General features: G+C 39.0%; 1 protein-coding gene across 6 annotated transcripts in view; it reads right to left on the bottom strand.

Annotated features, from left to right (window-relative positions):
* Positions 1-2,411: 2,411 nt before the first annotated feature.
* LOC127415824 (tyrosine-protein kinase fynb-like) overlaps positions 2,412-27,092 on the bottom strand; it is a 103,431-nt gene continuing 78,750 nt past the window's right edge. For 4 of the 6 annotated variants that reach the window (XM_051654798.1, XM_051654799.1, XM_051654800.1 and 1 more), the window contains 8 exons: positions 26,593-26,696; positions 26,343-26,492; positions 19,202-19,366; positions 13,651-13,830; positions 13,057-13,133; positions 10,796-10,949; positions 9,376-9,507; positions 2,412-5,311 (listed from right to left, as the gene is read on the bottom strand). In XM_051654798.1, coding sequence (XP_051510758.1) covers positions 5,103-5,311; positions 9,376-9,507; positions 10,796-10,949; positions 13,057-13,133; positions 13,651-13,830; positions 19,202-19,366; positions 26,343-26,492; positions 26,593-26,696 — 1,171 coding nt within the window. In that variant the 3' untranslated portion in view covers positions 2,412-5,102. Of the gene's footprint in view, positions 5,312-9,375; positions 9,508-10,795; positions 10,950-13,056; positions 13,134-13,650; positions 13,831-17,767; positions 17,924-19,201; positions 19,367-26,342; positions 26,493-26,592; positions 26,697-27,092 lie in introns of all 6 variants that reach the window. The other 2 variants (XM_051654802.1, XM_051654803.1) reach the window with 2 other exon arrangements.

Here is a 27,092-nt window from a genome sequence, read left to right as displayed (position 1 = left end):
ATCCTTGTAAAGCATAATATTATAATGTATCCTATAATGGTGTGGATATTTATATAACTGTAGTCTATTTAAAGAATATAATGCTGGTATACTTACAGCAGAGGAGGTAACGGTGTCAGGATCTTCACAGATGACTGCAGTCAAAGAGCAGATACGAGTTATATGAGCTATAAGAGATCACTCTGACCAGATGTACAGGTAGGAGGGCTCACATGTAGCCCTAACATCACTCACTCTCACACTCTCTGACGGACGGAGAGACACACACATATACACACACACTCTCTCTTCTATAATGGTGGGGACCTTCCATTGACTTCCATTATATTCATACTGATATCATACTGATCTTATCCCCTAACCTTATCCCCCCTATAAGATAACCCTCACTGAAACCATTTTGAATTTTTATTAACCCTTATTTCACATATGAAAAAAATATTTTGTTTATGTTATATTACACTCACTGACCACTTTATTAGAAACACTTGTACACCTACTTATTCATGTTATTATCTAATCAGCCAATTGTGTGGCAGCAGTGCAGTGCAAAAAATCATTTTCAACCGTGGCATGATTGTTGGTGCCAGATGGGCTGGTTTGAAGATTTATGTAACTGCTGATCTCCTGGGATTTTCACACACAACAGTCTCTAGTGTGTCACTCAGAATGGTGTGAAAAACAAAAAAAACTTCCAGCGAGCGACAGTTCTGTTGATGGAAATGCCTTGTTAATGACAGAGGTCAGAGGAGAATGGCCAGACTGGTCCAAGCTGACAGGAAGGTGACAGTAACCCAACTAACCACACGATACAACAGTGCTATGCAGAAAAGCATTTCTGAACATACAACACGTCGAACATTGAGGCGAATGAGCTACAGCAGCAGAAAACCCCTCCGGGTACCACTACTGTCAGCTAAGAACAGGAAACTGAGGCTGCAGTGGGCACAGGCTCACCAAAACTAAACGGTAGACGATTGGAAAATCATTGCCTGGTCTGACAAATCTCGATTTCTGCTGCGACATACGGATGGTAGGTCCACTGCAGCCTCAGCTGTCTGTTCTTGGCTGACAGAAGTGGAACCCATCATGTTCTTCTACTGTTGTAGTCCATTCGCCTCAAGGTTCAACATGTTGTGCATTCTGAAATGCTATTCTGCTTACTACAGTTGTACAGAGGGGTTATTTGAGTTACCGTAGCCTTTCTGTCAGCTCGAACCAGTCTGGCCATTCTCCATTAACCTCTCTCATCAACAGGGTGTTTTCTTTTTTCGTACCATACTCTATACACTCTAGAGACTGTTGTGTGTGAAAATCCCAGGAGATCAGCAGTTACAGAAATCCTCAAACTAGCCTGTCTGGCACCAACAATCATGCCATGGTCAAAATCACTGAGATCACATTTTTCCCCATACTGATGGTTGATGTGAACATTAACTGAAGCTCCAGACCCATATCTGCATGATTTTATGGCATTGCACTTCTGCCACAGGATTGGATGATTAGATAATGGCATGAAAAAGTAGATGTACCTTATAAAGTGGTCACTGAGTGTATAACCTTGGCTGTGTGTGCAGGAACACCTGTACACCTACTTATTCATGCGATTATCTAATCAGCCAATTGTGTGGCAGCAATGCAGTGCATAAAATCAAGGAGATACGGGTCAGGAGCTTCATTTAATGTTCATATCAACCAACAGAATAGGAAAAAAATGTGATCTCAGTGATTTGGAGCGTGGCATGATTGTTGGTACCAGACGGGCTGTTTGAGTATTTCTGTAACTGCTGATCTCCTGGGATTTTCACGCACAACAGTCTCTAGAGTTTACTCAGAATGGTATGAAAAAAAGAAAAACATCCAGTGAGCAGCAATTCTGCGGATGGAAACACCTTGTTGATGAGAGAGGTCAACGGAGAATGGCCAGACTGGTTCGAGCTGACAGAAAGGCTATGGTAACTCAGATAACCCATCTGTAGAATTGTAGTGAACAGAATAGCATCTCAGAATGCACAACACGTCAAACATTGAGGCGAATGGGCTACGGCAGCAGAAGACCATGTTGGGCATGTTTTTAGGACCATAGTGTTCCTAATAAATTGCTCAGTGAGTGTATGAATCTAATTCATGTTTTGAATGCATTCTACATAAATAATATGAATTTAGATTTAAGTAATGTACTGTAATGTAATTAACTTAATTGAAAGTCAGTAACTGTAATCTGATTACAAGAATTTATAATGCAACTTTTTGAAAACGTATAATTTACATTAATTACTGCGTAATTGGATTACACCCTGCTAATAAATAACAACATACACATCACTGAAGCAAAACTGAAAGCTCATTTCTTTGACAGTCAATAATGTTTATAAAAGGATGAGGAAAGAGGAATACGCTTGTAAAGAGTGTAAAATACTGTACTTTTTATTTCCAAATGGGAAATGAGTTAACAAAATGGCCTGTTAAAAAAATGGGAATGGAAAAGATCATTTTGAAGCTGTTACTGACACAGTACTGTTAAACTAACACATAACTCAATAAACAATGTGAAAAGACGTGATTTGAAAGACATTATGATGGGCACTGCGCAAACCAACAAGGGAAAATGCTACTTTGCAATGTTCCCTTGTAAATCAAAACAGGTTAAATAAAATACATGAAAAAAAAAAAAAAAGTAAGACGAAGTATCCTCCATTGAGGACAAAATCAACAGAATAAGAATACAGAGGTGCGTGAGGATATGGACTGGTTGTCGTGGCAACCCCTGAGGGGCAATAGAACCCGATTCTCCCTCCTTCACATGGAGCAAACAGAAACTCAAGTGACCATTTCGGAATAGCTGTCTGAGTGTCACTAAAAGTGAGTCCGAAACCGAAGGCAGCTGCCTTGCTCAGACACTGCCCTGTTAGTCAATGACAGTGTTTTTGCATAAAGGTACAGGTACCTCCTAAAGAAACTGATTTCAGACCTCGAAGGCACTGTCTCATCATGTCTAATGATCTAGAAGAAATTCAAGTGGGCTTTTGAGGTTACCAAGCAAATACTTAATGACTACTATGCTTATTTCTCTGTAGAAATACAATCATAATTTGGATTTTTTTTTTTACATTTATAAGTTAATTTACTTTTCAAGCACTCCACTCGATTTGTATTCTTTCATCCAACCGCCTAACTGCACAAACGGGATTTTGGGATATCACAGGCAATGCTGTACTTGCGTTATGAATAGATCAGTCTGGTTTTGGAAATAAAAATCCCATTTATTTTCTCCACTGGCGAATGGATTTTTAAAAATAACTAAAAAAAACCTTTAAATACAGACCTACCATGGGCTCCGAAGTTGTTAACCGATGGTATATGCTTCTGTTGAAGCTATCAGTTTTTTCATGTTCACTTTTAAAAATCATATTTAATAGCAGAATCAGAGTCGCGGCAAACAAAGTGCACCAAACAAGCCCTGCGGTGACTGCCAACTCAGATGAAGCACAGCTAATAATGCAATCAAGGCAGTTTCCCTACACTCTCAAACTACTTATATATTTGTATCTGTACATTTTGCAATACAATTTAAATATACTGTTTATATATGAAATACGGTAAGTACATATTGTGATTTTCATTTCCTTATTTTTTTTGCTTCAAATTCAAAAGTTTGTAATGTTGTGATTCATCTCGGAGAAGGTAGATTTGTTTCATGGCTTAGAAATCTTATGAAGGATTTTATTAAGTCCCTATAAAAAAATAAATAAAAAATAAAAAATAAAAATAATTCTGAAACTAAAAAGTCTAGCACATTTCAGAATGCAATGGCACACAAAATCGAGCCTGTGCAGCTAAAAACATCTGCGCTTGTCATACTTTCGAAGAGTTTGTTTCAAGACTTAGAAGACAGAATGTTACGCAAACATTGAATTCGGATGTTCTTTGACGCCTACCTCCGTATACTGCCTAGGAAGGCTGCACTTTTCAGGTTTCAGACACAGCCTAAGTATGGGGAAACATAGTTAGGGGAAATGTTTAAACCTTTAAAACGAGAAAAACACTGATGTTCCAATGGTACAATATTGATAAAAAGCTGTAAATGGGACTTGTTTCATCAAGTAAGTGAGCAAGTGGAGGTATGCTGAAAAATAGTAGTCCTTAACATTTGGCAGCAAATACAAAACTGTAATGTACATCATTTGTAAAGTAACTTGTGTTATTACATTAGGATAACAGCTAGTACTTTGGATAGTACAACAGTTTTTACAGATGTCAACACAACCTTAATTGAGCATCTTAGAGGGATAGTTCAGAAATGGAAATTCTCTCATTTACTCACATTGTATGCACCAAAAGAGCTGAGAAATTCTTCTAATAATCTTCATTAGAGTTCAGCAGATGAAAGATAGTCATTCACATCTTGGATGGCATAAGGGTGAGTCAATAGTTAGAGAATTTAAATTTTTGTGTGAACTATTTCTTTAAGCATTGCAAAAGAAAAAATAAATTAAACAAAAATCTTAGGAATCAAATTCTTGCAGGTTGAGTCTGCAGCCATTTTAAAATCACTAGAATCATAAAAACACTCTGAAGCTTTATTCTTCTGTCTAGAGCACGATCTCACCGGCAGAGTTAAGAACAAATAAAACATATACATTCTCAAGTCCCAAATGAACAGCGTTCGACGCATCGGTAGATAGCAAAACCCTTCGTAGAGGTTCACGCTTCACATACGTCCGCTTCTTTAATGCGACAATAATTGCTACTTTGCAAAGCAAAACTAAAAAGATGAGCAGGGGGTAAGAAACAAAACATGACTGAAAACGAACCAAAAATATACCATAAACAAGCATCTCATATTTACACTTAATACAGGCAATTCATATCATTATAATGGTTATGGTCAAAACCCTGAACATTACCTGCCCAACATTGCCCACAATCCCAGCTCGTATACACCCGTCAGGTTGCAAAGTCTGTGCAAGTGGTTCAGTCTTCAGGCGTGAGACCACAGTGAGAGTAACAAGCAGTTTTTGTATAGCTGTACATTCCTCCAGACAGGAGGGTGGCGTGAGGTGGTGTTTGAGACTCATGGGCGAGATCAGGGTGCTGAGTGTTTATAGGTTCTCTCCGGGCTGATATTGAGGTTCTGTCGCAGTGAAATAATCCTCAAGGAAGGCCTGCAGGTACTCGAAAGTTGGTCGATCTTCGGGATCTGTCTTCCAGCACAGAAGCATCAGCTCGTGTAGAGAGCTTGGACAGTCTTGAGGACTCGGCATCCGGTAGCCACGTTCCACTTGTTCCAGCACCTCCCTGTTATTCATGCCTACCAACAGCAACAGAAATACAAACTCAATAAGACTGTTCATCTTAAAAAATATAGCAAAATCCCCACGGCAGACTAAGCAGACAAGCGTAATATGAATAAATCGTAATATTATTTGGGGGGAAAAAAGATAGCCGTAGCTAAATAAATGAATACGTTGTGAGCAATTCTGGGACATTTTCAATTGATTTCCTTTTGCTGCTATTTCATTGAGGCTTTATTTCTGGCATTTGCACCTAACCTAAGCTTTCTCCATTGTACCCACATACGAAAAAGTCCAGCTCCACCTTTGCTTAACCCTCCTGTTATATTTGGGTAATTTTTCAAACCGTTTAAAAGTTAAAAACAGTGAACAGCTACAGAAATTCTAATCTTGTATTTGGTTAAAAATGCTTGTAGATTATCCAAAACAACAAATAATTCCAGTAAAAAAGTATTACATTTTTATGATACATGATTATATTTACGCCAGAGGGTGGCGCCCCTCTGCTTGAAGCAGTGCCCCCAAGGCCTTGGGTGAACGAACAGCAAAAGCTCTGAAATATGAATAAGTAAATTAACATTGGGAGCAGGTGTGACAACCAGCCCCTCACTGACAATGAGCGAGGCCGGGGAGAGCGAGGCTTGAATGAAATTCCTCAGCCCCTCTGGATGGTCAGTTAAACAGGGTTTGAGTGAAACTGCAAGTCGGGAGCAGGTGAGCACCAGGCTCTCACTGACAGTGAGTGAAGCTGGGGAGGATGGCGCCCCTCGGTTTGAAGCAGTGCCTCAAGGCTCTGGGTGAACAAACAGCAAAACTCTGAAATATAAGTAAAGTAACATTGGGAGGAGGTGTGACAACCAGCCTCTCACTGACAGTGAGTGAATCCGGGAGGTAGGTGCTCCCTGGCTTGAATCACAGGCCTCAGCCTCTCTGGATGGTCACTTAAACATGGGGTTTGATGAAAACTGCAAGTCGGGAGCAGGTGAGCACCAGGCTCTCACTGATGGTGAGTAAAGCAGGGGAGGGTGGTGCCCCTCGGCTTGAATCACATGCCTGAGCCTCTCTGGATGGTCAGTTAAACAGGGGATTTGAGTGAAACTGCAAGTCGGGAGCAGGTGTGACAACCAGGCCCTCACTGACGGTGAGTGAATCCGGGGAGAGAGGGACTCCCCGGCTTGAAGTAATTTAAATGGCCATGGATGAAGTTTTCACTGGAGAGGTTGCGCCAACCAGGCCCAATGAGCTACCGGCTGTGTCTGGGAGGGTTCAGTCTGGCCAGCATAAAAGGGTACCTCGTAATGCCCTGGATGCTCAGAAGTTCGTATTTGTCCCAAAATGTCATTTTTTTGGGAGTTTGCGAACCTCTAGGCCATGGAGAGAAGCAGAGTTTAGCTCCAACCCTAATTAAACACACCTGAAGCAGCTAATCAAGGTCTTCAGGAGTGCTTGAAGATTACAAGGAGGCATTTTGGAGCAGGGCTGGAACTAAACTCTGCAGGGCTGCGGCCCTCCAGGAACTGAGTTTGACACCCTTGCTCCAGGGCCTTCGGCGATCTCGGTGCCGGTGACTCCTGTCAGCCTTGGGTCCGAACAACCGCCACGACTGGATCGTGGTGTGCGGGGGGAGTCGGCAGAGAGGTGCCGTATTGGATTTGTCTGACACGCTTTTTTGTGGACTTAGGTTTTGTCAGGCAGAGCAAAACCTCCAGGCAAGTGAACAGAGCGTTGCAGGCCAGATATCCTTCACTCTGGGCAGGATGCGCTGCCGGTCGGTCTACCTCGAATTGCACAAGCATGGCGGCCGCAGCGGGAACGGCGAGGGCACTCGGGGGGCTCCGTCCCCCAGGCCTCTCTGCCACCTCCCTTTTTTCCCCAGCACAATTTGCTGCCGTGAATTTGGACGAATTCAAATGTAGTACAACAAACAAAATTGCAAAAGCAATGTTTCCAAACATATGGAAGCCCATAGAGGCCTTTGTTTCAGAAAAAGAAAAAACATATATAAATAATGGCCTCAGAAAACTTCTGTGTTGTAATCAAGCAATGGTTAAAGGTGCACTCAGTAATTTTTTCCTCATTAAAAAAGTTTTACTACCAAAGAAATAAATAGTTATTTTGAAACATATGTATAAAATCATGATCACTCACATGAAATGAAGACTCCAGTCATATCAGTAACCTTATAAAAGTTGCTTAAATCTACATGGAGAGGGTCCCTTAAAGGGAGCAACCATGTTAGGATCACATGACCAGCCAAATACTATTCCCTAAATCTCAGTACCCACCCTGTTGTTGGACACTTTCACTTATGGAATAAATTAATCGTGGTTAACTGTGAATAGTGAATTTTTACCATTGCATTGGTAACTGCAAACTATTGTGTCTGAATGATGCTGCATCCAGGCCCCTTGGTGTCAGTGTTAGTCCAAGACAACATACTCCAAAAATTACAGAGTGGAGCTTTAAGGCTCTGGGGCAGGACAAAGAGACCTGCTTCTAAAGACCTGGGATCTTGGAACAGAACTCTACTTGTGAAGCCAGAGGATTCATCATGTTCATCAGGGACATAGCCAGATTTCAAAAGATCCGAATGCCTGCAAACATCTGCAATCGTGATGCAATACTTTGTTTTACACTTCCTGCATTCCAGCCAAGACCACTGGAGTTTTCCTATAAGGATTCTTGTGGCTCTAGTTCATCCGTTAGTCAGTGTTTAAGCGTCATCATTGCAGAGTCTGGGCTCAAATTAAAGGAGTGGTTCACTGTTAGAAACATCAAGTCCATATTATGTATTTTAGTTCACCATTGTCTTTTTGACAGATAATAATTAAAACCCGGATTCAGAGCTTTGTTTGACACAGCATAAACTTCTATGGTCTTAGAAAAACATTACAAAGGCACTGATGTTGCTGTTCCACAGAACAACACTGAACTGCACTTTAGGAATGTGTCTTTACAACATGATCACACAAGAAGTTGGGATGCCGTTTCCGAAAGTACCAGTGCCCCAGGATCGGTGACACTATGCCGACTCACTGACATGCAACATTTCCCACCAGATATTTTTGCATTGGTTTCAGTGTGTTTACCCTTCCCAAGTGGCTAGACCGGCAGTGCGTTGCATCAGCAGCGTGAGAGACCCGGGTTCGTATCCACATTGAAACAGGAGGTAATCGCATTCACTTAATCAGTGACGAGCGAGATACGGAGGTTGCACTTTCCCCCCTAACATTTCATTTTTACTCCACTAATGGTTAGGTTTAGGTTTGGGGTTTCAGTTTGTAAAACATGCATTCCTCTTCACTCTATTACATCGAAAGGAACTTGCTTCACAACTAGTTTTTTGCAACCTCTCCTGGACATAAATGGAGCTCACACATGCCTATAACACTTACCGCTTTGGCCACTGGGAGCAGTGTTTTAAATTTCAGTAAGTATGCACTGATATTTGCTAAAGAAAAGTCAACCTACTCTTTCCGATTTCACTGTGAGATCAGGCTGGTCTTTAAGACAAACTTATTAAAGTTGGATTTATCATAACTGTTATGCATTGGAGTTCTTAAAGACGATGAGTATTTTTTAGACATAAAAATACTTTCAACTGATCTAGGCCAAAACAGCTACAAGTATGCCAATAATTGATTCCATTGAAAATTGAAAATGCTGTGGCTCTGTGGTCTTCTCCTGGGATGGGGCAATTTGGTTGTCCAACCATGACAGACAGGTAGAGTGTTAAGGAAAGCATTATTTTTGGAATTTTGTTTGGCGACACTAGCGCCGCAGAAATGTCACACTTCATGACTCCAAAAAGTGTCTTTTGGGATACACAAATATGAAGTGTCTTCAAAAAGACTAGCAGCTAATTTTGGATGCAGGTCAAATATTGTTCAAGCTTTTAAAAATGTATTTTAAACTTCAGGGTCACATTAGTAATTTTACATTACATCTAGTGAGCACTCCAGAGATTTTACACCATTAGAACTACAAATTTACTAGGGATTACCTGGAACCAGTTATGTTTTTTCTAAGAACACATTATCATACAGATTTCCTGTTGTGATTCAGTTCTTTAGTCATGTACCTGGATATGGCACTCTGCCTTTAGTCGCCAGTTCCGTAAGCAGGATTCCAAACGACCAAACATCAGATTTAATGGTGAACTTCCCGTACAGAGCTGCCTCTGGTGCTGTCCACTTAATGGGGAATTTAGCCCCTTAAAATACAGCCACAGGAGAAACAAGACAGACAGAAGAAGAGGTATTGAAATAAGGAAATCAGGAAGAGATGTTGAACAAGAGACTGATGGTCAACACAATGGGTTTCATTCACTAACCATGCATACTTGCGTATTTGTGCATAAAACCTGTGTGCGAACATTTCCATTATGATTCATCAACAAGTTTGCATTAACATTTTTTCTAATGTTAGGGATAAAACTGAGAGCCAGCTCACCACACTTGCATATAAAAATCACATTCTTCAGGCCTTACAAACATGGAATGTGCTTAAACTTCATGTGAGAACATTTGTTATTTTGGCTATGTCCAGGAGTTATTCAGTTCTATTCATAACAGAGAAATGCAAATCATTTTTCTCAGTTTTCTCTGTACATCTTGCTAATTAGACATACTGCAAGAACACTTTTATACAATTATTTGTGAATGAGACCAAATGCGTCCACAGAAAAGTCTTGTAGACAATCGCCAACTAAATAAACGTTAAAGGGATAGTTCACCCAAAAATGAAAATTCTCTCATCATTTACTCAACCTCATGCCATCCCAGATGTGTATGTCTTTCTTTCTTCTGCAAAACATAAACGAAGATTTTTAGAAGAGTATCTCAGCTCTGTAGGTCCATACAATGCAAGTGATTGGTGATCAGACCTATGTAACTCCAAAAAAAAAATCACATAAAGGAAACATAAGTGGTTTAATCCGTGTCTTCAGAAGCGATATGATAGGTGTGGGTGAGAAACAGAACAATATTTAAGTCCTTTTTTTACTTTAAATCTCCACTTTCACCTTCACTTTTACGTCTGAAAATTACATGTGGTGCCTGTTTACTTTCACATCTGAAAGTGAAAGTTAAAGTAGAAATTTATAGTAAAAAAGGACTTAAATATTGTTCCGTTTCTCACCCAAACCTCTCATATCGCTTCTAAATATATGGATTTAAACACTGGAGTCATATTAATAAATGTTATGTTTCCTTTATGTGATTTTTGTAACTACAAAGGTCTGACCACCATTCAATTGCATTGTATGGACCTACAGAGCTGAGATATTCTTTTAAAAATCTTGGTTTGCGTTCTGCTGAAGAAAGAAAGTCAAACACATCTGGAATGGCATGAGGGTGAGTAAATGATGAGAGAATTTTGGAATATATTGATGTGTTTTATTTGGCATCACAATGTTGCATAAGTACATCATATGCAGTGAGCATGCATGAGTCCAGAATTGTGCCGAAGAATAAATCTGCTCTGTAGCATGTCTCTCTCACCTTGTCGTGCAGTGTACTCATTGTCCTCAATGAGTCTGGCAAGGCCAAAGTCAGCAATCTTGCACACTAGGTTATCACCCACCAGAATGTTAGCAGAGCGCAAATCTCTGTGAATATAGTTCATTCTCTCGATGTAGGCCATGCCTGCAGCCACCTGAACACATATATACATGCACACACACAGACTTACACTGGGTAGGCTAAATCTGCTGAGCAAAGTTTAATCAAAATCCCTGCGGAACAGTACAGAGGTTACTTCAGGCAAATCGAAGAAAGATTACTGAAGTTCTGCAGCTTTGTGCATGATAAGGGAAATAGAATGCTGATGTAAAAATTGTATACATTCATACACACAGCAGGGGCTTAAACAGGGTAGTTTCAGATTGTGTGTCCCTATAGGATTAAATATAACACTGACCATAGCGGAGTTGTTTGAATTTGTTACATGATTGATGTACAGTACAATGGCTCCAAAATGTATTTGGACACTTAAAACACACTTACAAATAAATACATGAATGCCTCTGAATAAGATGATAAAATATCAAACCAGGTGTCATTTATTTTAAAGAAAGAGCAAAAAGTGTGAAAAGTGTGCTTGTGCCATCTTTCTTTAAAGTAACAGACATCTGGTTTGATATTTTATCTAATGCAATGACATTCAGACTTCTTTAATTTTACTAAATGTAGCATATAAAACCCTAACCCTGAATATGGCATGCAAAAATGAAAACTACTTTCAGACATATCTGACTTACTCAATACTCAAACTTAATAACAGCCGATTTATATTGAACAAGGTTAATAACTGCTTTCAAAATAAATGCAAAGACATATTTTAGAGATATTCACTTTATTTTTATTTGCATGTCCTTTCATAAAAGGCCAGTGCATGATGTGGTTGTGGCGAAACAGTGTCCCATTCATCCCGTTAGATCTTCCATTATGGCCTTGTTCATAGAAGATCATCGTTAGATCATATTTGACCTCATATCTGTCACAGCTATTGCACTTTGTAAATAAAAATCAGCCAATTGCAAATGGAGTTTGTGCAATTCCTTTGTAAAAAATGTCAAATCTACCAACAGCAGCCTGTGGGGCAAATGGGTCTTATTAGAGCAGATACGATAACAAGGATGGTGATCCGGACTTTGTCCTGACCCAACGATCGTGATAGAAAATTAACGAAGTCCAAATCTCAAATAATCTTTAGGAAATGGGGTGTTTAAACCCCTCAAAGAGCACTTTTTGAACAAAGTGCCCATTAACTGCAGTTATTTTCTGGGGTGCCAAAAGAAGTGCCGCCACCTAGCATTTGTAAACAGTAACTATGTCACAAATGACGCACTACTTACTATGCACTCAGGCATGTAGTGTATGAAAATGTTGTATTGTCCAAAATGGAACACTTAACTTTTTTTTCTACAGGGCATTCAAAGTTTAATAGCTGACTGAAGTGACATTTCAAACTCATGTGATGTGTTGCCGCAGCTTTAGTGCCAGACTTTTGCCAGACCAGCAATGTGGCCAGGTAACTCCACCCCTTCCACTATGTATGGCAAGCCGCGAGTGCATGAAGTGTCCCAAATTCCACACTCCATTTTAATGGTTGAAGAAGTAAATCATTCTGGTAATCATATTACACTTCTTCTTGTTGCATTTTTAGTGCTATTACACTACTGACACTAACACTACGAAATGATGTAGAATAGTACAGAAGATAACTTCATCTAAAGGAATATTCCTACACCTACTGACACAGAGAGCAACACAACAAAGTGATGCAAATCATATATGAAAATCATAGATGTAAAACAACGTCACTTTATTGCAGGCCGAATTATTGCACAACTTCCCTTACAAAAATAGAGTTCTGGCAAATTTGCAGCAAATTCACCACTCATTATTTTCACATGCAAATGAGCTTTGCGGCAAACTCTTAATTGTCACCAAAAGTTTACTGCAGGTTCACCAATACCAGTGAGGAGCTGCAAACTTCCGGCAAAGATTTGCGGCGAATCGCCAGCTCATTTGCATGTGAAAATAATGAGTGGGAAATTTGCGGCAAGTTTTTCAGAACGTAAATTTTTTTGTAAGGGGTTCAGTTTCTTGTTATCATCTTTTGGCAGCGAAACTTTACAATCCATGTCAATACACTTTGATAGACTTTACATAAAGATCATAATCGTCATCTTTATCAAAAAATGGAAGAAAAGTGGTTTTGAATCTCTCTCAGTTTAACGTGTTGTATGTTGGTGTACCTGGGCAGCCATGTCGACGAGGTTGGGCAGTTTGAGCCCCCGTCCCTCCCCATCCTTCAGGAAATCTAGAAGACTCCCTGAAAAATGCCACATGAACATGTTAGCTTTGCCAATACAAGAGGCAAACTGCTACAAACACATGTACACACATTCACACGTCAACAAATTATATTGCACTGCTTGTCTGTGGTAACCTAAATTAACCTTGATTAACATAATAAGTTGACTTCAGAGGGATAAAAAAATAAAAAGCTACAACAGAGTAGAATATGGCTACTTAAACTATATTACAATTTTATTTGTATGTTTTCTTGCAGTATCAGGTTAAATGTCTACCATTATGGTACTTCAAATGAAGTTTAGTCCACTATAATTTCCTTTCCTTTTCTGCCAATAAAATGCTTGGAGTCCTCGGTGAGGTCAGAACATCAAGCTTCAATCCTCATTTATCTTAAATTGGATTTTTTTTTTTTTTTTTTTAAATCTCACCTGACCACAAAATCCCTCAGTGTGGCTAAAATAGAGATATTCTCCAAATGTCCTCCGTTTAACCCCTTCTATTCACTATTATAATGACATAAGCCTCTGACTGACCTTTGCCCATGTACTCAGTGACGATGTAGATGGGCTCTTCTGAAACCACGGCGTAGAGCTGCACGAGTTTATCATGTCGTAGTTTCTTCATGATCTGTGCCTCCTCAAGGAAGGACTCTGGAGACATGGTGCCAGGTTTGAGGGTCTTTACCGCCACTTTAGTGTTACCATTCCATGTTCCTGACGGCAGAAACCACACAGCTGACAGTTAGTATTGCACCACAAAGCATCTGACCAAACAGCTTTTGCAAATCGACCTTCATGCACCCAAGAAAAATTCATCCTCCTTCTGTTCATGCAAAGTTATTCTGCAATTAAAGCAGCCATTCTCACAGAAGTACACAGCTGATAGCATTGTTTATTTTTACATGCTGTCTGTGTTGTTTAAACACCAGGTTCACTAAAGGAATTATGCAAATCAGGTATTTTGCACTGCACAATTCCTAATTTTGCAGTGAGGGCTAGGTTGTGGAGGATGTAGCCGACTACGGCAGTCTGGTATACTTCACTGGGGCTGCACAGCATCACTTCACCACTGTAATCCAAAAATCCTGAAAGTGCCCTCAACTATGGTCTGTTTGGAGATATGCCTGGTTAAATCACTCTTGTCCATAATTTGATGAATTACTTCTGCCATGATCACTTGAATATGCTCCAAAACATCTCTTTTTTTTGTGTGTGCCTGTTTTCTGTGTGCGGTAATAGCACAATTTTAATTCCACTAGGAAAATAGCACTGACTTTTTGTGAATAGGGGGATTCTATAATAAGCCTCACTTAGATAGAAAAGCAGTCCATTTGCAATAAAAAATAAAAAAATAAAAAAAATGAAATATGTAATTTACAGAGAATGTGCATGGTGCAGCACTATACCAGTGAAGATGCCTGGTTAAATTGGACTGCGGTTCTATAAAATTGGCACTTTGAAGCTGAAAGATCACTTTAGAGTGCACTGGACTTGTGATTATCGGCTGTTTTAATGCAGGACATAAAGGAGGGAATTTCAACTGCCAAGAAACAAGTTTGTTAAATTCAACACTGGTATCTGCTTGCCTTTAAATGACACTGGGGTGGTGGAGATAGTAAAATAATGTTTTAATTCTTCATGGTAAAACGGGTTTACTTTCTTCTATGGAAGACAAAAGGAGACGTTAGAAAGAATCTTAGTCTCAGTCACCATTCACTTTCATTGCATCTTTTTACCTTCTCTCCGTACAATGAAAGTGAATGTTGAATGAGGGTCATTCTGCCTAACAGCTCCAATCGGGTCCCACAGAAGAAAGCCTGTCATTCAGGTTTGGAATAATATTAGGGTGAGTAAATGATGACAGAATTTTAATTTTTGCTCACTGAATTATCAATTTTCATTTTTTAACGTAATTAAATGACAGTCAAGTGACAAGTAGTTAAGCTAAGCTCCAAGGTACTAATTAAAAGTAGCTACATTAAAGCTATTTAAAAGTGGGATATATCTTTTTAATAAATAATAATAATAATAAAAAAACAGCACATAAATTAGAGTGTATTCATCTGAAACAAAACATCAATAAGGATTACAACATGACATTTTATATTAATAGCTAATTTATGTATTGGGAAAATATCTTGTAACTGGAAAAGCTACACTATATGTTGTTAGAGGTGCTGTAAAGAGGTTGGTAAACGCCTAATATTCACAGCACGTTCACAGCACCTTTAAGTTAGCAGCGTCGCTGCTTTTAGATAGTTTCTCCCCAATTCTGTATCATCTACACACACATTCATACACTGTTCTGGGTGCCTCTGCTCATTAACTAAATACCAGCAGTGTCCTAAAGGCAAGACAGATCCAGGAGATATTCTGGGATGCATATTTACAGGTGAAGGAGGGGAGGAAGAGAGAGATGGAGATGTGCACACCAGCACAACCATCTCAACTAAGATTGCTAAGGCCAAAAACATACTTTTTGCAAGTATGCGAATGCAGACGTGAGTGTGTAGCAAACACTTTGCCTACGTGTTGTTCGGTTTAACATAATACACATGCTGACTACCACTCCTGGAGTCGCGAGTTCAAATCCAGGATGTGCTGAGTGACTCCAGCCAGGTCTCCTAAGCAACCAAATTGGCCCGGTTGCTAGGGAGGGTAGAGTCACATGGGGTACCCTCCTCGTGGTCGCAATTAGGGGTTCTCGCTCTCAATGGGGCGTGTGGTAAGTTGTGCGTGGATCGCAAAGAGTAGCATGAGCCTCCACATGCTGTGAGTCTCCGCGGTGTCATGCACAGCGAGCCACATGATAAGATGCGCAGATTGATGGTCTCAGAAGCGGAGACTTGTCCTCCGCTACCTGGATTGAGGTGAGTAACCGCGCCACCACGAGGACCTACTAAGTAGTGGGAATTTGGCATTCCAAATTGGGAGAAAAGGGAATAAAATAAAAAAACAAAACCAAAAATAATAATAATTAAAAAAATTACATAAAAATTAAATAATTAAAAAAAAAAAAAAACGTGTTCTTGCGTTACTGTGGCTGTAACAAACCTCAGTACCAAAGAAGGTTTTTGAAAAAACTCTAAACCAAGTTTGTAGAATATCGGTACATTCACGTCACGTCGGAATGACTGTAATTACGAGATAACAACTCGTAGATTCTACTCGGATCTATTCACGTCCTCAGTCCTCATAAGTTATTTGTTTCTATAGCAACACTTATAATGCAAAAACGGCTTTGTTGTTGATAACAGCAAAATGTTTATCACTTTATTAATTCACCTCCAAGGGTTCTTGCAAAATATTCAAAGGTGCAGCCAGTAATTATTTCCTCTGTTACGGCTAAAGACATGAATTGTCATTTTGCAATATATGTAGGAAATCATAACCACACAAATTACAATGAAGACTGCAGTCATATCAGTAACCTCAGTAAAAGCTGTTTTATTCTACATGGTGAGGGTCCGCGCATGGGGGCTGCCATGTTAGAATCACACGACCAGCCGAAAACTACTCGCTTAATCTCAGTAACTGTCCTTTTATTTGACACTTTCACTCATTGATTAAAGTAATCATGGCTGACTGTGAATACTTCATTTCTACAATGGCATCTGTGACTGAACTGATTTTAAATAATGCTGCATCCAAGCCGCAAGGACTGTAAGTCCAAGATGACACAAAGACAAAGGTTACTGAGTGCACCTTTAAGAACACAAAAATGAGCCAGGCATCAATGGCATTATAAAATGGTATATAAAATAGAAATATGTGTTCCCTAACTTCAACTCTTGAGGCCACTGCCATATTAATTCTTTTCACATGATGTCACGAGTGTCAAGTCAGAGCTTTTGTAGAATTCAGAGTTTACAACTTGTAATTACCAGTTCTATGAATACAAGAACATTTTTGCCAGTCTCGCGGTAATTTACGGTAATTCCGACATGACGTGAATGCACCATAACAGAATGTCGGCTTGGTCAAACCAACAAATTGAAAGCCAAAACATTCAATGCCACGGACAATATTTACTGAGTAATCCATTATTTTGTAGATGGGTGTCAAAATGGCCATTTTCTGCAATGATTTTGGAGCAATAGTGCATTGTTGGAATCTCGAAAATCAGCATTTCGACATTATTGTGTCTATGTGAATAAATGGGTATGAAGGTATGGTATGAAGCTTGTTTTTCTTGTCCGACAAAAAAGGTCAGAAGTACACAATTTTGAAACTAGAACTGTACTTTACCAATTTATTCACAATGTCAAAATGTTCGAGAGTCCAAAAATACACTAGTGCTTTCATCATGGATTTCATATGGATTGTGTTCTGACACATTTCGGAACATACAAAATCAAGCTCGTGTACTGTACATAGAAGCGTCTGCGTACACGTATTTACGTAGAGTATGCTTTGGGCCTCATGCATACACAAACACAGGCATTAGTCATAATAAACGCCCATGACTCAACTTGAAATATTCTTACATCCATTAATTTACACAAGAACACAATTATCACTGATACTTTACAGTAACAATAAAAACATTGTAAAATAAAATAAAAAATAGCTTTAGTTTGTCGCTCAGTTAAACTTTGATGTCAGTTTGAGTGGAGGTCAGAGTATATGGGAGAGGAGATGATTGTCTTACCACACCAAACTTCAGCGAAACACCCTGCCCCCAGCTTCACCTCCAGCGTCAGAGAATCACGGGCGATTTCCCAGGAATCATGGCTAAGTCCCACCGTATCAGGGGTGTAGACCATGCACACACCCGTTAATGTAAAGCACAAACCATCTGCACACTCTATAGGAGGGTAGTTGGAGGGGGAGAGGTGTTAACTACAGGGCCGACGAGGGAACATGCAATGAGAGAGATGGAGGGTCGTGCTGTTCTGAGAGGGTCAGTCACTGTACGATGTCTGAATATTCTTGTGGCCTAAACAGCGATATATTATTTGCTACAAAATGGCCCAGATGAGAAGATTTCTATTTTTGTTTTAATGTCAACAAGGTTCTCATGTTCATGGAAAACCTGAAATTATCAGAACATTTCTAATTTGTGATTTCCAGGCCTGTAAAAGTCATGGAAATGAAGTACATCTTTAAGTAATGTTCTGGGTTCAAAACAGTGTAAGCTCAATCAACAGCATTATGTTGATTACCACATAAAATATTCGACTCGTCCCTCATTTATAAAAAAAAAAAAAGTGAAGAACGGAAGTGAATGGGGCCAGTCCATAAATGTTAAAAAACTTATGAGTTAACATGAATTTAGTGTGGTAAAATCGCTCACTAACCTTATCAGTGTTAAGTTATTTTAATATTAGCCTACAACTTCGTTGCCATTACGATGCAAGCCCGGTAAACCTTGTAAGAAAGTTTATCACTAAAAGCATGTAGAATAGTGATTTTAATAACACTAAAACCATGTTAACATGTATAGTGTTTACATCTTGTGGCTATACTTTTGAAACAGTGTTTATTTTAATGTTAATGGACTGGCCCTATTTACTTCCATTCTAAGTACCTAACTGTAACTTGTTTTTAATTTTTTTATAAACGAGGGACAAGTTGAACATTTTCCTGTAGTAATCAACATTATGCTACAAATGCTGTCGACTGAGCACTTGTACTGACCCCCGGAACACTCCATTAAAAAGTAAAAAATTTCTTTAGTAAATATATTTTTTTAAGCGAATTTTAATAATTATGTTATTGTGCGTATGTTATTATAATTATATTGTAAATATATATATACTGTATATATGTGTGTGTGTATATATATATATATATATATATATATATATATATATCTCATTCTTTTCATCGGCAAGAAATTGATCTCAATAAAATAATAATAATAAAAAATAAAAAAAGTCTCATCCAGTAATCAAGCATGACTGTAAAAGTCATGGTGAAAATCATGGCATTTCATTGCTAATAAGAGTGGGAACCCTGTATTAAATAAAGTAGCTTGTATATTCAAACTGTAAAATCTGTAAAGTGACTCTGCCACTCAGTATGACCTCACTCCATTTCCCTCTCTGGTTGGTTGTTGCCAAGCACATTGGAGGGGCCGTACCCATCCACACCTCCCCGAACTGGCCGTTGCCCAAGCGCTTTATGAGCTGCAGTGACTCCCGTGGGATTTCCCACACGTCTTTGGTTTTGACAGACAGGTCAGTGAGCCTCGGCATCCCTTTGTGGCAAGGGACGACCAAGCGACAGCAAAGCCCCGCTGCCCGCTCTGAGCACGCATACACAAATAGAGAAGGAGAACAGTCAGAAAGAGAGAAAAGAAAAGCATCAGTAGCATTAAAGAAAAAAGTATTCAGTTTCAGGAGAGGGGGAATTCAATGACAATGATTTCCCACTGATAGTGTTGTTTATATGCACACACACTCTATGTTGTTTTAGCACCCGATTCACTGAAGGAATTATACTAATCAGGAATATTTATAAGCTTTTTTGAGCGTGATCAAATTGTGTGGTAGTGTGTCCCCTGAAGGGCAATGCAAGTCCACACTTGAGCAGATAGTGTGATAGAAGCGTCACAAAATGATGCAGTTTCTTCAGCAATTGTGTTTTCATGTCACATTTGCTTTTTATGACACTATTGGTTAGGTTTAGGTTTAAGGTTTAGGGAAGGGAGGTAGGTTTTTTTGGATTTAAAACTCCATGGAGCATTGACCTTAAAAACCTCTTCTGTTTGGGAAAAAGTTTTACTTGCTTTTAGTGCCACACAGTGGACATTTTACCTTGGAAGTGCAGCTATGAGATCAGGCTCAAAGGAGGCGTGTTTGTCATATCATACCATATTATCTTTTCTTTTTTACTTGAGTCGCTAACTAGTTTCAGTGGTAAACAGCTGCCGCTGCTACTCACAGTGATACTCATGTTCGCAATCAAACACTTGCTTGGGTGGAGCTCAGGTTCAGACCAAGTGATCAAACCAAGTGTGAAACAGCTTTGACTCTATGTGACTTTAGATTTCTCTTAGCTTGTTTGGTGTGAAAGCTGTTTTTCGAATTTGGGCATGCAACAAGGAACCGCACCAGACTTAATAACAGGGCTCTGGGGTACAGCACACATGGACTCTAGTACGGTTTGCACTTTCACACTTCAAGTATGAAAGCAATCTTATCTAATTAGCGAAGTGAACCGCTATCAATGATACATTCTAAGCATCTCTTGCAATGTATAATGGCATGAAACTGACAATTCAGAGACAATTTAGCTCAGACAGACTACTTGTATTAGGGATGCACTGATCGCGATCTGCCGATATTCGTCTGAAAGCGATTGCGCTTGGATTCAGGGCTGATATTTTTTACATTGCAACACGCACAAAACCACACAAACACTGCTACTCAAATGAATGAGCACTTAATTATCCCTCAAAGCATGACACTGCGTCCATTGGACGATGAAGTATTGGGAAATTTACACTTTCAGACATGCTGTAATTCCAATTTATATGCCGGCTTGTTTTAAAATTATAATATTACATGTGAATTATAAGGTGCCAGTTTTCTTTACGTCATTACGTCAGAGTCATTATGGTAGTAATTCTGACTCGCTATACAGTTAAAGAAACAGAGAGGACAAAGAAACTGCAAATGAATGTAGAAACAAATTAAACAACAAATAAAGATGCAAATACAAAACGGAGTATACATGCATTGTTACGACCCATGCTCTCCGTTGCTGGTGCCGTAAAATGAATTCATGCATTCATGACCTCAAGACTAGATTATTGTAATGCATTACTGGGAGGATGTCCAGCAAGTTCAATAAATAAACTTCAATTGGTTCAAAATGCAGCTGCTAGAGTGCTGACTACAACTAAGAAATTGTATCATATTAGCCCAATTTTATCGTTGTTACATTGGCTACCTGTTAAATTTCTTATTAATTTTAAAATTCTGTTAACTACATACAAAGCTTTGAATGGTCTAACTCCACAGTACTTAAGTGACCTTCTGACACGTTATATTCCATCACGTTCATTACAATCACAAAATTCTGGCTTGTTAATAATTCCAAGAATATAAAAATCCACAAAAGGAGATAGATCCTTTTCATACTTGGCTCCTAAACTATGCAACAGTCTCACTAACACGGTTTGGGATGCAGACACACTCACTCAGTTTAAGTCTAGACTAAAGACTCATCAATTTAGCCTGGCATACACCTAATTTATCCTTCAACTCACAGTTAGGCTGCTTTAGTTAGGTCTGCCGGAACCAGAAACATCTATCATTAAATATAACTCTGCATAAAATTGAATGGTGTCTATGCTAATATTATTCTATTTGTTTCCATGTCTCAACCGAGCCGGCCAGATCCAGCTCAGTTCCTGCTTGGTATCGGACTCCACTGCTACGTGTCACTAAGTGATGATGACAAACTACAGCCGGTGCTAGCCAGACATCACAAAAGTCTTTTGACTTCAGAGAACTAATGCCAACTCCAACTGTAAGACATCGGATACTTCATATGCCACTGCCTGAACCTTGGACTTCGGATGGGCCTCAGTGAACCTCACCAAAATAACCTGCAGGTTGAACTGTGATGCACCTCATTAACATCTGCCTGCATCAACTTTGTCTGATGGACTACACTCTTGAAATGGAATACACAGACTACCAATTAATTGCCAACAAAAGCCTTCATCAGCCAACTAACAAAGGACAATGCATCTATGTGAACTTCTGCAGTTAATCCAGGATGGATTTCAAAGACATTAGTCATTAATCTTAAGAGTTCATTAAAAAACCTTACAAATTTTAAACCATGACTTGCACTGCACACAAATAACTAATACTGGCATTGTATTTATGTTGTTTAGCCAGAGGGGAACTGGCCCCCAAAGTGAGCCTGGTTTCTCCCAAGGTTCCTGTAAAGCTGCTTTGAAACGATGTGGGTTGTGAAAAGCGCTATACGAATAAAAATGACTTGACTTGATAAAACTCAGACTGTGTGGAGCAATAAAGTCAGTTTGAGTGATTATGAGTGCTCTCAGTGTAACTCAAACATGCACGCTCTAAATCTCTCATCAGTATCAGTCACTGATACTAGCGCTATTTTGTGAGAACCCTGTTTTAAATCAGGAGATATACAGCATACAATACACAGTTTGTTGCAATGCCACTTATAAGTGCAATAACAGTTTACCTTCAAAAACGCCAATGCATCTTCATGTGATTTCACACTGGAGTGGTTCTGGAGCTTGTAATGGATATATCTCTCTTATTTTTTAATGTATCTCTGCTTTATGTGATACTCTCGTGGTGTTTACTGGTTGCCAGTGCGTCACAATGATCTTTGATAGTGACAACAGAACTATTCATAACTGTTTTCAATTCAAATAAATATTAGCATTTCACAATTGATGTAAAGTGAATGTGATTTCAGAGTGTGGGCCATTAACATATAACTGCAGCATATAACTTGTAAAAGTTATATGTAAAAAATTTCGGCGATCGGATCGGTTTTGGCTGATCATATTGTTTAAATATCGGTGGTCGCATCAGCCTCAAATTTCCTGATCGGTGCACTACTAACTTGTATTAAAATTAAGTTGAGAAATTAGAATGGCCAATATGGCGGGTGTGGACAAGGAATTCCCGCCTTACTAAAAGAGCTAAAAGACGCACAATTTATGATACCATTGTTGTCATATTTTACTGCCTATTGGAAATATGTTATTTGATCATAATCTTGAACAACCATTTTAGAGATTTCCATCTTTCCCCGTTCTTTCTCCGAGCTATCCTTGTATGCTGTTCCCAAAATGGTTGCCAAGTGGACTGACTTACATTGAAAGAGACTTTGGTGCTCCTCTGTGTTAGAAACGTTTTGGCCGTAAAAGCAAATGGAAACATGACTAAAAAAGTGAAGTGAATAGCACTTTTAAGCTATGGCGCCTTATACTCCTGGATCATTACCAAGCTAAAGTGGTAAAGTGAGAGCTAGCGCTCATGGCAGAAACCATGTTGATGATGCAAGCGTATGCCGTTCAGAGCAGTGGAATCACACTTGGGTTCAGACCAATCACTTGAACCAAGTGTGAAAACAACCTAAAGAAACATTAAGAAGATGCAGAAAGAGGACAAACACAGGCTGCTAAAAGTGAAGATGGACAACGATAGGAAAGTGTGAAAGCTAAAGCAAACATGACCCCTGAAATTCACAGAATTCAGAATAGCAGAAAGCAAAGCAATTGATGCTGATACACAACAGTTAAGGTCATCTTGACAAATGTATGAGCATCTGTGTGTACGAATGTTCACTGGGCTCAATATGTGAGGTAATGGAAAAGGTAAAAGGCACACACTATCTAAAATCCATACTACTCAATCTAGATGCATTAACAGTCAATATGTTAACTGGAAAATAGACAAAGCACATCCCATTGAGAGAGAAAGGGAGAGCGCAAGAGCTATTCAGACATGAGTCTGGTTTTCTGACTGGAGCATAGTGCCTCCTATGGGATGCTGCAAGAGCAATGCATGAACACTTATGGGACCTCTGCTGGTTGAGAGGTCTAATAGCTTGTCTGCATATGCTTTTCAGTGAAATTAAATACAATTTAAGTGCAATGAGCGGCATTTGTGACAAATACCACAGACAATATTTTTGACAAATTCCTCTGTTTTTAAAAAAATAATACAAACACATGTTTACAGTAAAGCACATACATTGGAAGTCTAAAAGCAGAAATGTGCACTTGTATTGAGTTTTACATTAAAAAAAAGCCTTAAAATGGTCTAAATCAACCTTTTTGTGGTGAGAAAACTTTTGTACATGGATAAACTTCAGTTTGTTTTACAGTAGAGTTTGCTCCATGAAAACATTTGTGAAACATTATGAAACCGTTACTGTTGGAAAGGTTACTGGCTTCACATGATCATGACATGAATTGAAAGACTGGATATAAATTTACCAGCGTCGGTGATACAGGGGACCTTGGGGGGATGTGCCCCCTCACTAAGACCACTCTACCCCCTCGCAAGCTAAAATGTTATACTTGACCAAACCATTATAACTTTACCATGTTCTGTTCAATACCCAACCACGCACTTCTGCACTTTCTACGTCATTTTGTAGTTTAAGTTGTGTGAACAGTATGTTAAAACTGCAAACAAAAATGCAACAAAAAGGAGTGTGCTAGGAGTACCCCGGATAATGCACTTCTTTGTGCACTCAGCGCTCGCGGCTTGGGGCGGAGTTACTTAGCCACAATCCTGGCCTGACAAAACAATTGTAAATAACGGAGAATGTAGCAACTAGCAAAACTTCAGAGAAGACAACACCTTACAAATGTGAGTTGAATGCTTTAGCATCAGCCCATGCTGAGTAATTATGTACGTATTTTGAGAGACAAGTGTTGAACTGAGGTTGGCTAAAGTGCTAAAGCTAGCGGCAACACATTGCATGTGTTTGAAATGTCACTTCCGTCTGCTGTTAGATGGCAAATGCTTCCATGTAGTAAAAAACTTTAAAAGTTCCCTATGGAACAATATTACACTTTGAAAATTCATACACTACATGGCTGAAGGCATAGTGTAGATTGTAAGTGCATAGAGTTTCTGAACAAGAACCAATACTTGGTACCCAATCCTAGGCCGCTTTTCCACCATCGGGCAGAACAGTTCTCGTCGCAAAACCGTGCCGTTCCATGCTGATCCGGGCCAGTTGGCGTGGTTACGGTTACTTTTTCCACTGTGTTTTGGAGAAATCAGAAGAATGTACGCATGTTGACGATTCCAGTTCCAGTTTTTAGGATGCTTTTTCCCTGGTTTTTACTCCGCTAATACACAGGAAAGACACGTCCCATGTCGCAAAAAGAAAAGCAAAGAGAAAAAGGTGAGATGTTTACCATAATTTGCTGAGGGCTTGTGTATGTCAACGGACACAAACACACAGAAAGTTAAAAGTTCCCAGATTAGCTAAAAATGATATTTATTGACAAATTATTATACAAGTAATATATGAAAATAGTATATGAGAATGTATTAATATATCTTGAGTTTTAATGAGCTAGTAATCTACTTCACTGATGAAAAGGGCCTGTTTCTAAATAAGTTTATGCTACTATACTAGGTAAACCATCATCATAAAATAATGAACATAATGTACACTAAATATACATTTATTTTTTATTAACTTTTATTAACTTTCCCCAAATATTAGTGAACTTGGTGACCTAGAAACAAATAAAAGTGCTATAATTTACCTTGGTGTTGCCACGTACTAAAGTTATTCCACCAGCACAGTTGAGGGTTGAGCACTCTCGAGTACGGCTAGCTAACCATGCTGAAAATTTAGGGCTGAGAACGGTTTCTAACCATTGCTGTGCCGAACCGTGCTCATGAGGGAATGCTACTGTAACTGTTCCGTACCATGCTCAAAACCGTTCGGCTCAATGTTGGAAAAGCGGCTCTAGTCTGCACCATAAAAATAGTGGTTGGCTCATGAAAAAGTCTCTTTAATAGAAGCCAAAAATGTGAATGGATGATCATAGCGCCGTACAGTACAGGTCAAGTAAATCAAATCACAAAATAAGATATGCCCTCGTGCCTAAAATAGTGTACATTAACATACAGTTTCTTACTTTTTTCTAAAAACAAGAAAAAAAAAAAACGTTTCCATTGAGTGTTTGAACTTCAACTCTTCATCACTCTGTTGCGAAGTTCACACCAACGAGAAGCCGTGTAAGTAGTATTCTTTTAATTTAAGATGCATAAATTCTTTCAAGCGGATTCTTAATGGTCAGTTCATTGTTTATTTTGTAGCTAGGTACAAAAGGAATTAATTTCATTTATTTTGAAAGTTTGGTAAAGTTTTAGGGTTTGGGGTCTCATCGCAAGTTTTATGGCTATACTTTTGAATGAATATGATGAATGTGATTTATTCTGCTGCTGTAAGATTGCCCCTTAGACCTCCATTGTAATTGCATTTCTGTATACACATTTTATTTGTTTTTAGATACAGAGAGAATGGCCCAAATTACTTTATAAATGTTGTTGATTCATACATGGAGATCAAGATGTAATTAACCCTACTCCATTAAGACAATATTAGATGGTTGTTTCAGTTCTGAGAGCACAACATTAAGAAACAATAATTCTACAAATACAGACTTGCAGCTATGAAATGTGTCAATGCTGAGCTCTATGTATTAGGTCTGTGGAATGATAATCGTGCTTATGTGTTACCCGAATAATGCTGGACCAGCTGTTGAAGAGTGTCAAACTGAGCTCTGGTGGTGATGTAATATCCTCCACTGTCCAGTTTACGGATTTTATAGTGCTTCACATGGTCCCCCTTCACATCGTCCCAGTCGCGGATAGACAAAGAGAAGGCACCTGCCACACAGCCACACAACAGAAACAACAGATAAATGGTGTTGTGTGGTGCAACGAGGTTGTGCAGTGCAGTAGAAGGTGTTGTAAAACTGTGTAGCACCTTTAGTGGTTTCGCTCTCACGGATCAGATAGGTGCCACGCGGGTTTCCTGTGGACAGAAGTTGTCTTTCTGCATCCTTACGGCCCAACTTACCAAAATACCAACTGAGAGAGAGATATATATAAATATATATATAGAGAGAGAGAGAGAGAAAGAGAGAGAGAGGAAGTTGTCCTTAATTAGAATTCAAAGTTAGAATGAGGTAATCCTGTATATTAATACTGTCGGTCTGGTTGGGCACGTAGTCTGATAACTCATTTACTCACTCTAATGTTGTTCCAAACCCATATGACTTTCCTTCTTACGTGGAACACAAAAGGAGATGTTAGTAAACAGTGACTGAGGGTTACATCAGGCTTTTAGTCCTTAAAGGTGCACTCAGTCATTTTTTCCTTCTATAGAAATAAATAGTAATTTTGAAACACACGCATAATATGATGAGCTCTCGCATGATTTGAAGACTGCAGTCATATTAGTAACCTCATAAAACCTGTTTTATT

This window comes from Myxocyprinus asiaticus, chromosome 25, assembly GCF_019703515.2.
Source record: "Myxocyprinus asiaticus isolate MX2 ecotype Aquarium Trade chromosome 25, UBuf_Myxa_2, whole genome shotgun sequence".
Lineage (NCBI taxonomy): Eukaryota > Metazoa > Chordata > Actinopteri > Cypriniformes > Catostomidae > Myxocyprinus > Myxocyprinus asiaticus.
The sequence above is the reverse complement of the archived record's forward strand: the minus strand, read 5'-3'. Positions and strand labels throughout refer to the sequence as shown.